General features: G+C 38.5%; 2 protein-coding genes across 11 annotated transcripts in view; one reads left to right on the top strand and one right to left on the bottom strand.

The window, feature by feature from the left end:
- The window catches only part of LOC126758063 (transforming growth factor beta-1-induced transcript 1 protein), a 40064-nt gene extending 38431 nt beyond the window's left edge, over window positions 1–1633 (bottom strand). For 2 of the 10 annotated variants that reach the window (XM_050472061.1, XM_050472059.1), the window contains exon 1: window positions 1433–1633. The gene's annotated coding sequence lies outside the window, so the exon portion shown is untranslated. The other 8 variants (XM_050472064.1, XM_050472063.1, XM_050472060.1 and 5 more) reach the window with 7 other exon arrangements.
- The window catches only part of LOC126758062 (uncharacterized), a 60865-nt gene extending 46038 nt beyond the window's left edge, over window positions 1–14827 (top strand). The window contains exons 10-12 of the mRNA XM_050472056.1: window positions 1536–3696; window positions 13824–14264; window positions 14342–14827. Coding sequence (XP_050328013.1) covers window positions 1536–3696; window positions 13824–14264; window positions 14342–14450 — 2711 coding nt within the window. The 3' untranslated portion in view covers window positions 14451–14827. The remainder of the gene's footprint in view (window positions 1–1535; window positions 3697–13823; window positions 14265–14341) is intronic.
- Window positions 14828–16685: the final 1858 nt, after the last annotated feature.

The following is a 16685-nucleotide window of genomic DNA, read 5'->3' as shown; positions in this document are numbered from 1 at the left end:
GGTTTTGAAGATCTCCAATTGCCAAAATTATCGTTCTTTTCGAAAACACCCAAAATAATAAGTGTAGTTTTCTATAAAATTTTCTAGCAAGTGTGGTATGTATGTATTTGTCGAAAAGCCTTTTTTGAAAGCGATAACAAAGATTTGCATTAAAATGTGTATATGAAAATGTATTATTATTATCAGTCCGGTCCAAATTTGATCACGATAAAATAAGCTTTATTTCCGAGTCTCTTTTGAAAACAAGCATAGATTTGTAATAAAATACATGAAAATGTGTAATTTTTATCAGTCCGGTCCAAATTTGATCACTATAAAATAAGCTTTATTTCCGAGTATTTTTTGAAAGCGCTAACGATTTGTATAAAAATATGTATGTATATGAAGAAGTATTGTCCGGGTCAAATTTGATCATAATAAAATAAGCTTTATTTTCAAGTCTTATTTGAAAGCGATAACAAAGATTTGTAATAAAATACATGAAACTCTATTTTTTGTCAGTCCGGGTCAAAATTGATCACAAGGAAATAAGCTTTATTTCCAAGTCATTTTTGAAAACAAGCACATATTTGTATTAAAATGTTAAAAAATGTATTTTCTTTTGTCAGTCCGAGTCAAATTTGATCATAATAAAATAATCCTTATTTCCGAGTCTCTTTTGTTTGCGATAACAAAGATTTGTATTAAAATATATGAAAATGGATTTTTTGACAGTCCGGGTCAATTTTGATCATAATAACATAAGGTCTATTTTTGAGTCTTTTTTGAAAGCAGACACAGATTTGTATTAAAATATATAAAAATGTATTCTCTTTTGTCAGTCCGGGTCAAGTTTGAGCACAATAAAAGAAGCTTTATTTCCGGTGCCACTTTAATATTTAAGCTTGAAACTCAAAAAAAAAGAAAAAAAATTAAACGATATTTATATATATAGCTCAAATTAGGCATAAAAATTTTTTTTAGTTTTTTTGTTTTTGTGTTCACGAAAAAATAACTATTTTCATATTCTTCATTGAACGTCTTTGAACATACAGCTAAAACACCATTTAAAGCAATTAAGCGAAAAAGCACAAAATTTCTTAAATTAATGTAATATCTTTGTACACAATGCCAGCTGATCGATTTGCGTCTCCAATTTGCATACACATACATTTACACAAATACATTAATTAAATATGTACTACACTATATGTGTACATAACATGTACATTGAATGTATGTATGTACTTCGCTTCAAGTCGCTAATTGTTAGAAAATAATTACTTTGTGACAACACGCACTTTTCACTATTTTAATTATTATTTTCCATTACTTTGTATGACCATAATTTTTCTATTTTTTTGTTTTTGTTTTTGCTCTTGTATTTCCATTAACTAATATGCAATTGTTATATTCTCTACGCATTACATATGCACCAAACATACATACGTACACATATATGAAAACACAAAACCCGCTCGATGAATTGTCGCTCGATACACGATAATTGAAAACTAACCAACTCGCTTGCGAATACGACTGACGTACGACCGTAGAGTTGAAAGCGTCCAAGCAAACTGAACGGCAGCGTAACCGGCATCGCCAGTCGAACTGTGAATCGACCAAACGCAACAACGAAGCAGCCGCATTCTTCGGCGGCACAGACGGCACAGCGAATGCTTTCGAGACGGCAATCGGTGAGCTTAGCGCCGATGATAATGACGATGATAATTATTATGATGATGATGGATTCGAGAACGACGACGATGCCAACGATGGCAACGACGATATCGATGAAGATGACGATGACGATAATGCCGATGGTGTTGACGATGGCGATGTGGATGATGACCAAGCCAGAGATGCGGCGACCGAGCCCACCGAAATGACCGACCCCAGCGAGGCAACCGAACGTAGCGAGCCCAATGAGGGCAGCGATGCGGTGCGCTACTTCCGTGATGGCTATGCCGGCAAGATTAAGAACAAGAGTGGCAACATAAATAACAACAAGAACAACAACAACAACAGCGGTAGCAACATTAAAATTAATGGCAGCAAAATTGTTGTGTTTGATAGCTTCAAGTTGGACGAGAACGGCGATGGCGAAAGTGCTGCTGACGGCGACGCTGGCGCCGATGGCGACGGCAACCGAGAGGACGGTGACGATGTTGCCAGTGAGAGCGGTTCGGATTTCGCGAGTTTTGAGGGCAATTCGAGCAGTTTTGATGTTGTGATTGCCATGAAGCCGGACAAGAATAAGGTGAATGAGCAGCAACAGCAGCAGCAACAACAAAAGCAACAGCAACAACAACAACAATTGCAACAACAGCAACTACAACAAAATCAATGCAATAGCAAGAAAGAGCAGCAACAACACAATACCGAGCAGCAGCAGTTGGAAAAACTTGAACAACAGCAACGACAACAACAACAAATGCATTACAAGCCGCAGAAGTTGAGCAAACAGCAACAACAACAGCAATTGCTGCAACTGCAAATGAAGCAACAACAACCGAAGCGTCAGCAACAGAAAGCGCTGCGTGAACGCACCGAAAACTACGATACACACATACAACAACAACAACAATTGCTGCTGCAGCAAGTATATGAGGAACAAAAGCCACACAGCCAACAACAACTCGCCAAGCGCGATGAGCGACGCTGCGAGCCGAAGACGATCAGCCACAAAGTTTCAGCCGAGCAAATTTTCAAACAATCAAGCAATTTACAAAAACAACTGAAACAACAACTGGAGGAACATCAGCGCTGCATTATCGAGCAACAGCAACAACAGCAGTTGCATCAACAACAATTGCAGCAGCAGAAAATGCTCGATCGCAAGGACGAACTGAAGCTGCAGGAAAAACAAAAGCAACACCAACAACAACAACAACCGAAACAACCCAGCTTACCGGCACCAAAACCGCTGACGCGCAAGCAATTGCAAGCGCAGCAACAAGCGCGCAGCACATTTTCTTCGCGTCACACCTCACGCGCCAGCACCTCACGACTGCCGTCGTCGCGCGTATCACCGCTGCGCACCACAAGTCGCGGCATTCTATCCACGCGCGCTAAGAGTCTCTCCAGCAGCCGCGCCGACATGCATGCCGATAAGTCTAAATTGCTAAAGAAACGCCGCAATCCGCTGAACTCTCCACCACCAGCTCCCTCAGCCACGCCTACCAATTCGGCACGCACACCGCGCAGCTCTCGCGTCAGCACCGTCGGCCCCGTCAGCTCAGCCAGTGCTGCGTGTAATGCCCAGAAAGTGCGTGCACCAGCGCAGCAAGCGCTTAGACCCTCTCACACCACACCGAATATGGGCTTCTACCAGGCTGACGACGTTGGCGCTGGTGGTGATACGCATGCGCCAGGTGCGAGACTCTTACACGCGCAGTCACAAATGCAGCAAATGTGCTCGATGCTCAAGTCCGAGTTCGTCGATATGATGATACCGCTCGCAAGCGATGGCGATGGCAACGCCGGTAAAGTTACAACGGCAAAAGCGCCGGAACCTCGTTCAGACAAATGCAATGAAAAAGCGCCGCAACCGAATCAGGCAGAAAATTTAGCTAATCACGATCTAATTGAGGCACTTACTAACTGTCTTTTCAAGTACAACGAAGCAATGAAAGATAACGGCAAAAATGTCGCCAGCTCAAGCGTCGCCACACCCAAAGCTGATGGCAGAGAATCGAGAAATGTTAACCCCGCAAGGTGAGTAAAAATCATTTCCAAAACTTCTTTTAATTTACCGTATTATGGTGCTTCATTACTATACTATCGGGGTTATCGTGGCGTCATAACAGTAATCAGTAATACGTACAGTATAAAATGGATTTTGATAGGCTGCTCTGTTGTCTCTCTAGCTCAAAACTATCGATGTCCCGTTATGTACATATACGTGTATTCAGAGAGATACAGTAACTTCAAAAGTTCATTGCTTTAATTCACGTCAAAATTTTTTATTCACTTCGAGGATTTGTTAGAATTTTTACTCCCATAGCGATCAATATTTTTTTCCTTTGATGAACTATACTGTTTTGACAGTAATTTCCTGTGAGAATCCGCCTTTATTTGATAGGTAAGTTTGCGTTTTCTAAAAAAGAGAGATCAAAAATCATCGAGTCCTAGACCTGTTTAATACTATATGTAGTCGATTCGGATGACATGACCTAGCCAGCGTAGCCTCTGCTTCGCTTAACTATGTCAATGAGGTTAAATATATATCGTCCTTTATTTATCTGGTAAAAACTTCTGAATCAGTCGGTTTGCACTGCCCAAAGCTCATCGTTCTGTAGATTTTGCCGCTTTTTTTATACATCATACTTATTTCCGTCAACCATGACGATTCTTACATAGTGAGCGGCAGCATTGTTCGACAATTTGCTCATGACGAATATGGCTTACGAAGGAATTGAGTTCTATGAATGATAACGCTAATCGAACCCTCTACCATGAAATTCTATCGTTAAGAACTCATATATAAATTATTTAGAACGTTAAAAAAGGTTTATTGGCCGAAATCGACTATAGATTCTATAAAAACATATCTGTGAAAGAGTATTAACCAACTAGATAACGCAAGTTCATGAGGAGCATTGAGTTTGGGTTCAACGGGTCGGAACCGCTTGGTAAAAAGTTGAACGTTCGACAACAAGATCACAACGTAATTTATATTCGAACATACCGTAATTTCGAGGGGGTAAATCTTCCAGCCTTATCAATAGCACCGACTTTTTAGGCAAAAAACACCGCACTTGACAAAGAAAATATATATTTATCTTTTCGATTAACCAAAGATCAACTATATAAGCTTCAAAGCTTTTTTCAAATCTTAAAAAGTATGCCGGTATTAAGAATAGCGTAGAGACCCCGAAAACTATAAAAAAATTTGAAGAGATACTTCTCAGATATGAAATGTTTTTTATATCGGGAATCTTATATACATTTATATGGTATATCGGAGTCTTTCTAAGTGATCTCATATACTAAATAATTTCTGAAACTCAGACACTCATGTTTCTCTACAATTGGAGATTGCTATTTCGTTTCTGACTCATTTATTGCTAATAAGCGTAAAGCATCTACATAAATGTATGTACATATGTATGTAGACTTGTCAGCTGCCCTTTGTTACCTTTGAAGCAAAGCTAATTATTTCAACAGCGTTTACTTAACTTTTGTATAGTAACGGGGCTTTCAATAAGAGCGCTACAAAAGTCTTCTTTATTACTGTGAAAATAGATTCGATGCCATTATGTATGGAACTCGATTTCTTTTGCATGGCCAGAACAGGCTTTTCAAGCATAAATCGTTCGATACTGCTGCAATTTCATGTCCGATATTCGTACGAATTTCATCAATCGTCGCTGGCATGTTAGTATAGATCATAGACTTGACGTAGGCCCACAGGAAATAGTTTAACGGCGTCAAATCCCACGACCGAGGCATCCAATTTACTAGGCAATTTCTTGAGATAACACGTTTACCAAACTCGGTTTTCAATAAATCGGTTGTGAAATTCGCTTTGTAGCTTGTGCCGCCGTCCTGTTGAAACATACTTGTATTGTCCAAGTCCACATCATCCATTTCGGGCCAAAAATATTCGGTTATCGGGAATCGTCCCATTCACAGTAACGTGCCGGTCTTCATCAACACGGAAGAAGTACGGCCCAATGACACCGCTGTCCCATAAACCGCACCAAACCGTAATTTTTTCGGAATGCAATGGTGACTCAAGGAGTACGTCTGGATTGCTGCCTGACCAATAACGAATATTTTTCTTATTGACAAAGCCATTCGGCCAGAAATGAGCCTCATTGCTGAAGATGAATTTTCGATGAAAATACGGATCGATTTCAAGTTGTTGCTCAGCCCAATTCATTTTTTTACTGTGCCTATGGATTCCAATTTTTCAACTAAACGACCAATTGTTGATCTGACAGGACGATTATGACGACCATAAATTGGACGTAGCGCTCATAAAGTTCCGCCACTGACTCTGAATTTCGGTAGTAAATTTTAATAATTTCGATTCGTTGTTGGATCGATGAAATGGCAAATCTTCCTGAAGAGAAATGTTAAAAGAGTGAAAAAATATGGCGTCGTTTTCTGTCCCTATCGGTCTACTTTTGTTGCGTCCCTATTGAAAAACCCGTTGTGTGAGGTGTGTTTTCAAGGCTTTATCTCAAAAAGTCTAAGTTTCTTTAACTCGAAGTTCTTTTGTGGATTATGGTGATTCGAGTTAGGGAAGCTCAACTGTATTTCAATTTTTTCAGAGAAAAAATGCTATATTAAAGAATTTTTCACAAATTTTTCGTAAATTTTTTTTTGTATTTTTGTACTAGTTGTAAACACTTTTGAAAAAAAAATATGTATAATTATTAATTAATACTTTTTTCCAAAATATTTATGCATTACAAGTTTTACTTAAATTTTCACAATTTTTATACATTAATAATTTTACATAATTTTTTTTTATTACAACATAAAAAATTTAATTGAATTTACAAAGCATTTTTAATTTGTTTTTAATTTTAAATCAAAAATTTTAGAAATTGAATTCATTATTATTTCGTTGCTCTATAAATACTGAAGTCAAGAAAATTCGAATATCTATAAGATCTTAAATAAATTAAAATTTCAGATTAAAAAACAATAGATTAAAATAAACAAAAAAAATTTTAAAAATATTTAAAAATAAAATTAGAAAAAAATTTAAAAAAAAATATTTATTTAAGTAATATCTATAGTAAGATATAAAAAAGATGCTAAAATACATACATACATATGTTCCATAAGTCCAGTTATGCAAATTACAGTACAATTCCAACCTCAAAAATCACACTAACTATCCCGTAAGTGATTTACAACTCTGCGGCTCGGCTGTGTAAACAATTTGTTACAAATAAATACTCATTTACATACATACAAACAAATGAATGCGAGGAAAACAAAAGCTTAATGCATAAAGAACATACAAAACAGATGACATCAAATAGCAGCAACAGCAACTCTTCCGAAAAGAGAGCAAACGTGAAGTGAGCCGAGTGTGCACTAACCTTACTTACTTACCATCGCAACCCGCTGCTTGCCGGTTATCCCCCACTCGACCGAAAATGATGTCATCAAGTCCGCAGAGAATATCGACGCTCTGCTACCGGTCGCTTATCGCCTGCGCTGAAGCTATTCAATTGCTGTTGTTGACGGCTGTCAGTCAAAGCAGTTCGCGTTTAGCGTGGCCCAGTGTTTGGACAGGCTTGCGTCCGGCCCCGCTGCGCCAACTACTGATGTGCTACGCGCGATGTGTGCCGTTGACGGTGCGTATGCTGATGAGATACATAACTGCATAGATATGTTTGTATGTTTGGTATGAGCGGTAGTGGTGATTGCTGAGCGGAGAGGATCTATCACCGAAACTTCAAGCTGTGTTCTTACTTACTATGCTTACTCACTGATGATTGTTTGTATGGACATATGAACATATGAACACATACATAGATATGTATGTATTTACATATGTATGATTGTATAAGTTGCACGTTTAAGCTCATCTACCCACCTTTCGTTGGTTGTATGATTCAGCTGATCCTCAAGTAGGGCTGCATAATTGGACAAATGTTGATTTATATACTCCAAAAAATCGTATGTACGTATGTATGTATGTATGTGTGTATGTTTTCATACAGGTATAAACTCAAAATTGTGTATATAAAACATACCTTACATACCTACTTAGCTTTCCTATATAGAATGTTGATTTATGGTTCAAGTTCAGTGATGACATAAGGTGCGGTTTGGTAAGAATATATGTATGTATTAATTGAAAAAATTTTCCTAAAGGTCATCGAGCTTAATTAGAAATTCTTATTCTGTGGGGAATATGAGAAACCGAGATCGCTGAGGTGGGCGCTGAGAGCATGTATTTTTTTAAATCGCGAAATCTATGACGTATTACTTACAAGGGTAGCTGCAAAAGTTCGAAGAATAGAGATAAATCTGGTGTGGCAATATTTAATTTACGTGTTATTATTTTTCGGTAGTGTAAAACATCTCAGTTTTTATGCTCTTGTAGACAAAGTATAGGTACCCAGTGCTTATAGTTGATTTTTTACCGAAAATATCGGTCAATGTGTGAGATAAATAATTGAAATTCAGAGAGAATCCTTTCCTAATAGTACTATATCTGTGTACCAAAAATGGGTTGAATCGAGTCAATACTTCCCCTAGTTCCCATATACCTAATATAAAGATTTCCTCAGGATGACTTTATACCAAACATATCGGCCAAACGTGAGTTGTCGTAATAAAAATGAGAGAGCATGTTTTTCTTATAGCGGTGCATATTTTTGCTTGGAAATCGAGTTAAAACCTGTCCTAAACCCCATATAACGTACAAACCTTATGCAACTGAAGATAACATCCCTGGCTTTAATCCTTGCAAGTTGCAAGGGTATGAAGTGTTCGTTTATACCCGAACTTATCTCTTCTTTACTTGTTATAATATGAAGTGTTTTTCTAAGTGAACAAAGCGATGTGATTAGATCATTTGATTCCTATGACCGTCGCGTCTATGTAACCGAAATGGATCCGAATTTTATCTGACCACAGACTGTCTACTCGATTGCATTCTTCAAAATTAGTTCAGGAAGTTTTATCTAAATTTTCTAATTAAATTCGAAGCCGAACGATAATTTTGATGTTTCTGCAAGAGTAGTAGAGTATGATAACCCCATCGATATTTTACATTTTTTCCCAGCGGCTTTGGAAGTCACTGAATCCATTTCCCTTTGAAAGGATCTGTTCTTGAAACTTTCAAAGTTTTCATAATGTTTTCCACTGGAGCGTTTGTTTTCCAAAACCTACCCTCTCTACCAAAACCTCTTACATATCTTCTAAATGCTTTTCCCTGAGTTATATCCCCACTTTTTGAGAGCCATAATATTATCAAACCAGCGTAGGGACCTACAAGTTTCGAACCGACCCGAAATAAGATTGCTTTTGATGGCAAAATTTGCTGAAAGTTTTGTCATAACTTACGAAGGGGTGAAAGTTATTAGACTATAGGGCCACCGTTGACCAACCAGGATGATCACAAGGCTTTCTTTAAATTTTCGCTATAATCTTCTTAATCTTATGATAATATACTTATACTTCAAGGTCGTTTTACAATTTGTTTTGGTACATATCAGGCATAAATATTGTCGGTAAATACTTACGAAAGCTAGCCGAACAACTGATTTATACCTAAATATCTAGAGAAAACACCTCTATCACAACAGTTACTCTGCCGGAATCTAACATGTCTTATTGTGGCTCGGTGGAATCCTAGCCATTCGGATTCGAACTTTTTTATGACAGAAGTATGATCAGAGATCTGGATTAATTTGAGAGATCTGTTTTAATTTTTGAAAAGCTGATAGTTATAAGAAGAACTTTAACAATAGTTGAACTTGTGAACGAAGCCGGATCGTGAGTAGTCCACACTTCTGATCATTACACTTCCCCGCATATTATTTAGTCTATTGGATCAATGAAAAAAGGGACAATGAACCAAATCTGTCGAATAATCTGGTTAAGCGATGACTTTCGTTTCATGTTTGGTCAAGAATCTAGCCAAAATCATGCTAGAATATGTCTGCGCATTCAGTTATTTTGGTACGAGTCTAAAATGGACTCGCTTAACACCCAAAACATTAACCGATCCGTTGAGTCGATTCATGAGAGATGTTGAGATCTGCTGTTTCTGATGCCACCAAAGGATATTCAAGCTCTATTTCTTTAACCTTTTCGATGTTATCGCTATTAACAGAGGTGTACGACTCGCATTAAGCAAGTTTTCGATGGTTTCAGGACCTTCACTGAATGCTTTGTTTAATTTTAAGGGGTTACATGGGTTTCCTTGAGTAAAAAGCAGCCTTTTTTCAACAACTCGGCCATCGCGACGCCATTTCCGGTGACCCCTCGAAAATCAGATGCGCCCGCATTGGCGGGATAACTCCTTACAGGATCAGCTAAAGTGAAAAAATACCTGTTTTAGTTAACACCTTAACTTAGAACTTGAACGAAGGAAAAAAAGTGATAATTGGATTTTTGACAGACATTTTTACAAAAAAAATTTTAATTTCAGTGAAAATTTCGCGACTGTTTTTTTTTTCAAATAGTTGTAATCAAAAAAAAACTCTTTGTCCAAGTCGTTAAGAATTGTAACTCAAAGACCTGTGTAAAATTTTATGAAGGTCGGTTGAGAAGTTCTCGAGAAATCTTGGCAACCGACTTCAAAAACACAGTTTCGAGAAAAACGCGTTTAAAGACGGCGCACTAGCTAGCCTAGAGCGCACAAGCTCTCAAGACTGTATCTTCGAAATTATTACTCGGATCAACTTTAGGATAATATTCCAGAGGTGTTGTAGAATTTAATAAGAAAAATTGATTTTTTGTAACCCGTAAACCCATGTAACCCCTTAATCAAACTCGACAGACAATTGTTTCGCATCGTAAACCAACAGCTGCCAAACACATCCCAATTGACATATGGAGATCAAGCTTTACTAGTATATGAACATAGAAAAAGATCGTACCAATCTAGGGGAACAAAATTATTGATTCGTTGAACATGCACAGTCAGTCCGTGTCAACTTTGATCAGAAGGTATATTTTCCAAATATTTTAAAATACACAGTGATAGGTCCAATGGCTGGTGAAATACATATATTTCTCATAACAACTTCCTCTGTACGGAGAGTAATTCTTTTTCTGAATCTTCCTTCCTCCCACCAACCAAGTTCAGTCTTCTTCCTCGTAGAAACTGAAACCGTTTGAAGTTAAGGGCCTTTCCATCTATCCTCAGTTACGGTTCAAACAAAATTGTACTCCCCTCTCTAGTTCCATAGTATGACTTACTCATTTCTATACGAATTGAATGGCGGTGAGCTGCTCTCATATAAATAAGCTACACATATACATACTTACTCGTATTACATACCAATTTAAATGTTTAATGTGGTTAATTAAAAACATATCAGCAAAATTCACCACAAGCATTTATTTAATTTTTTCTGCAATTTTTATAGTAGATAGCACGTATGTATGTATGTATGTAAAAAAACCGACAGTTAATTAAAAAATTGTTCATTTAATGAAAAGAGGAAAATCGAATTCAAACAGTAAGGCTTAGCAAGATTAATGGGTATATTGACTTAGGCGCAAACACGTGGCAACCAGTCATTGCCGAAAAATAGAATTGCCGGCATTGTGGCACAAATAAGTTTTTGCATACATACATACATACTTGTACATACTTACCTACATAGACATACATTTTTATTTTTGCGAAAATTTCCAGTCGAAAATAGTGCTGTTTGATCAATATTTATAACATTTAATATCGTTGCAAGTTTTTTGTTGCATGCGCCAGCGCCTCACCCCACCGCCTGCAGACAAACTTCAAGCTTTCCATTTGGAGTACCATGTGCGTGTTTTTTGGGATAAGTAAAGGGTATTTGCATTACGACCTTGGTATTTCGCGCACTCTCTCTTGTATTGTCTTGTAGAGCCCATTAATGTGGTTAGGAAAGTGATTAATATATCATGCATGGGTTGACATTTTTTGTGTGACGTCAGGAGTTCAGATGAGCAGAGTTTGTATGAGGCTTATGGAGAGACTACTAGAGACGTGTCGACTAGAGTCAGTTTGGTTAAGACAATAAGCAGATTTAGCTTAGATTAGGGTAAGCAGTCGTTCCTATGGCAAAAGCCAACAGAAATTTCACTTGGAGAACTGAGAACGGCGGAATATTGTGGTATCTTAATACTCCCTAAGTGTTAATCGGAAAGACTGTCAAAATCGACAAAGCAAAGTCTTTTACAAATTTGTTCAGGCGGGTAATATCAGTTTCGACTACTACAATTTCAGTCTTGCAAAAAAAGAGTAGAAGATGAGTCGATGTAAAAGAATTTATTGAACCAATCGTTATATTTCTTTAAAAACTTTCAAAATAGGCTCCTCTGCGTCGATGTAGCGCTGCCAACGAGATTTCCAAGCATTGAAGGCGTCACGGAAGGTATTCCCCGGAATAAACTAGAGCGCCGAGGTGCATGCTGTCTGGAACCCCTCTCTAACCCAGAAGATTGTCTCTTTGGCTCGGGATCATATCCAAAGATCCATGACTTGTCACCTGTGATTACCTTATTCAAATCTTGGGGATCACTTTTACACACGTTCAAATTTTCTTGGCGCACTTCCACTCACCGCAATTTCTGGTCGTCAGTGAGCACTTTTGGGACCTTGCGCATGTTCAAGTGCTCCGTCACAATGCCATGAAACACAGATTTTGATAAATTTAACATCTGGGCAATTAAACAAATACTTAGTCGACGGTCTGAGCTTAAAACTTTGCGCACATGGGTCATATTGTCGGTGTTTGTCGAAGTTGCAGGTCTCCCAGCACGGTCTACTTACATCAGCGACCTCTTCCCGGCCCATCGAAACACACAAATTCTTGCTAAAGCAACATCTGGGTAAGCCTGCTTGATCATATCAAACGTCTCTGTCGCAGATTTACCGAGATTCAAACAGAATTTAATCGCGTACCTCTGCTCTAACTAACGCTGCATTTTCAGCTTGCACCACTAACAGAAACACATCACACATATATGTTTGTCCTGACTCTCCAGGGGCTCGGAGACAACTGACCAGGCGCTCGTTCGTTAGCTAGGAATCTGCCGAATCCAGTCAGTCAGTCGCGGCGGAAGAAAATCAGTCCTATTATTTTACGGACAAACCTGTACTGGACCTTTGATGTAGCTTTTTTTCAATACGTGCTGAAGGATTCGTCATACAGAACGAGCGCTTATGGCTAAGTTTAAAGCGACTTGATATCTATTTTGATACTTCATCCAGTTCTTTGAACTGATGGTAGTAAGTTGTTACCACTAAAAGACAAGCGTGCTTTTGTCGGAGTTCTCTCTCTTCTTTGTAGGAGAAAGTAATTTCCACCTTCTCTTTCTCCATTCAATTGTGACAATTTGCGTCGGACAAGATTTTTATCCTTACTGCATGTACGGCTATTGGACTGCAAGATGAACTCCGGCTTTTCGACTCAAATATACAATAAATTTAGTTCCGGCGGAATCGGTGAGTTAACAGAAAGCTTCACCGTAGAGGGGTAAATTCTCGAAGAGTGGGTACAAATTTCTTCTCTACTTCATTCTCGCGGTCATTCAAGCCCAGTATTTGCAGAATAGACATAATTAGGTAGTTAAATTTATTTCTTAAGAGATTTGTTCTAAAATTTATCCATCGGTAAACGTTATTACTCGGAAACAAAGATTTTCTCTTTGGCCACAAATTTAACTTATTTTCGTACTTTTTTGGTGGAGGCTGAACCAGACAAGGTACATTCATCTCCTTCGCTTATTATTTTCCTTTTCTTGCAATGACTTCGCATTCTTGAAGTAGTCAGGTGTTGCTTCGTAAGGTCGCAGAACTGATAGTTTTCCCTCGACAAAATTTTTATGTTGTGCTTGTAACATCTGAGTCTCCAGTGACCGGAAAGAAGGTTGAGAACCTTTTCAAGTTTTATCAGAAATAATTTTGGTTGATGTAATCCAGACAGTTATAGACTGTATCCGCAGCTCTTTTTGTTGGAACCGCTTCACTACAAAGATTACCTCCGATTTAAATCAGCATGTTGGTCTCCTCTTTTCTAGTCAGTGAACAACAGACTTGTTCAACTTATACCGCCTCATCCGCTAATTTAAGGCCACATTGTATATTATGTTTGGTATATTTTATTTTTATATCATATCTTTCCTTACCCAATTTATCTGTGCGCTTTCAGCCCCATTACACTCTATACCGGTGAGTCGCCTTACGAGAAATTGAAGCTGAAGAAAGCGCAACAGCGTCTGAAGAAAGAATATCAAAAGGAGCAAAGACGTGCCGAACGCCAAAAAGCACAAAAGGGAATGAGTAAAGACGCTAACAAGGAAGGACTCAATGACTGGGAACAGGAAAACTCTGCAGATGAAGGAAACACCGATGATAACGATTATGAATTACCAGCAACCAACCGAAAAGAAGACGAAAAGAGTTGTAAAAACCTAGAACTACCGACTTCGCCTTGTACGCTGTGGAATAGCAACTTCAAAGACATACCGCGAAAGAAGGATCTACACATTGAAGAGCTAATAGCCGAACGTGATCAATTTGTACGACTATGTAGCAAAAATCGTTTCTATGCAAATCCCAACTTCAACCAGCCATGGCGTGTGTTTTCAAAGTAAGTAGAAGTTAAAAATATTCTTTCGAAAAATTTCAGGATATCTAAATTTTTTTCATACTTGCTGCTGCAAATAGACTTGCCGCCAGGCTCTCTAACGACATCATCGGCGTAATCGAGGAAGACTTTAGCATTGGTGTTTCGAAGTTTGTGCAGGACTTCCTGGATAACGAGACCAAGATATAACACCTCTGCTACCTGCAGTTTATCTTCTTCGATATTTTTTTGAATGTTTTGACTGCATACATATATATTTTTCCGTTGTACTGTTGCACCTGTGTGTGTATTTTATATGGACATGATTCTCAAGTTTTGCTATGAAATTATAGAGCAGATTTTGGCCGATTTTACGTACGCGTGTGGCGCCGGCACGGTAGATAATCGACATGTTTTGAGATCATGTCAAAGGTTGAGGTAGATAAAGTCTCGATAACGGCTTTATTGCCTTACCCTTTGACATGTTTGCTCAAACCGATTTTTTACTGCGAATAATCCACGAAGCATATGCTTATGTGTATGTGAATCAAGTATATATCAATATATCCTGTACCTATGCCAAAATAGTTCATGTAAAAATTTGTTTACTATTATTAAATTTTTTTTTCAAAATTTCATTTATCGGTTGGGTACTAAACAATGCATATTTTCTTTATAAAAAAACGAGTTTTCTTTTATTCATAACTAAATTCCTGATCCATGGACCAATAGATTTATGATACCTTTTCGAGATGGCCATATATTACTATGTACCTCTTAACTCCTCCTAATATTATCCGTGACCCATTTTGAAGATCTCTGAGAGTACTTTAGGCAACATGACTTCCATACATCATCCCTTTCCTGGCTGCAATAAAGAGTATCCAGAATGAGATACAGAGTTTGTTCGCAAAGTAATAGGACAGATTTTCTTAGCCGCGAATGTACATCGGAGCGTGCGCGCACCGATTCGGCAGAGGGCGTTCCTAGCTAACGAACGAGCGCCTGGTCAGTTGTCTCCGAGCCCCTGGAGAGTCAGGACAAACATTTACGTGCGATGTGTTTCTGTGAGTGGTGCAAACCGAAAATGCAGCGTTCGTTGGAGCAGAGGTACGCGATTAAATTATGTTTGAAACTCGGTTAATCTGCGACAGAGACGTTTGATATGATTAAGCAGGCTTACCCAGATGTTACTTTAGCAAGAAGTTGTGTGTTTCGGAGGCACCAGGCCTTTTTGGAGGGCCGGGAAGAGGTCGTTGATGAAGATCGTGCTGTGACAGCTACAACTTCGACAAACACCGACAATGTGACTTGTGTTGACGTCCACCATGAATTTGTTCCTCCTGCATAAACCGTCAACGCCAAGTTTTACGTGGAAGTCCTCAAGAGACTCAAATGAAGGGTCAATCGGGTCCGAAAAGACATCGCAGCCGATTGGAAGTTGCACCACGACAACGCCACAGCTCACACCGCCTTTCTGGTAAACAGCTACTTAACCAAGGTCCCTACAGCTCAGATGTGGCCCCGGGACTTTTTTTGTTTCCTTGCCTGAAAAGGCCGATGAAAGGCAAGCATTTTGAGAGGATAGAGGTGATCCAAGCAGCATGTATCTCGGCTCACAAGGTTATTGCGGAGAATGCAGCGCTGCATGGACGAAGAAGGAGCCTATTTTGAAAGTTTTTAAAGAATTGTAGAATTGGTTCAATAAATTTTTTTAAGTCGACTCAGTCCCATTGCTTTCCCGACAAACCCTGTAGTCTTCAATTCTTGCTTATGTAGTCCTCAGGTCCAACACTGTTTTGCTTAATCGAATCCATAACCGATATTGTTGTGGGTATCAATTAAAGGGTGTTAGGTGAATGAATGAAGTTTCCAAAAACGTCATTCACTGGGAAGGAGTCTTGAAATCCTTAATAGCTTAATTGTGTAAGGCGTTCAATGCACGGCTCAATTCTGTCGCTTGTTGTAGCTCGGCGAGGTTTTGTAGGAACGTTCTCTTGATGTGGTTTTACTCTAACCAAATGACGGCAAGGATAATTTATGCAAAAAAATAACTGTTATAGTCCGGAGATTAGTGCTTTGACATGTCCGTAACCTCCTCAGATGCGCCCTGATGCATCCAGGCGACAATATTGGGCCTGATTAGTTTATAGCCGGCGGGATAGCAATTTGAAGATCTTATTGCGGTTTCGTACTTTGGTAATTATCGCGAATGTATGTGGAGTGTAGAGGTACAGTCTATCAAACGCAACATCGAGAAATGGAAATGGAGATAAACTGAAAGCCATTCTTTACTATAAATATTTCATTTGGAGGTGGAAAATAACTAAAATTTGACAGGTATGAATACAAAACGAAGAAAACCACTTTAAGTAATAAAACAATTACAATCGCAGTTGTTTTGTATATGTTTTTTGAAGAAATCTTAAGTGAAGGTCAACTAGG

The sequence above is a fragment of the Bactrocera neohumeralis genome, chromosome 5, assembly GCF_024586455.1.
Source record: "Bactrocera neohumeralis isolate Rockhampton chromosome 5, APGP_CSIRO_Bneo_wtdbg2-racon-allhic-juicebox.fasta_v2, whole genome shotgun sequence".
Lineage (NCBI taxonomy): Eukaryota > Metazoa > Arthropoda > Insecta > Diptera > Tephritidae > Bactrocera > Bactrocera neohumeralis.
This window is presented reverse-complemented; position numbering and strand designations above follow the sequence as displayed.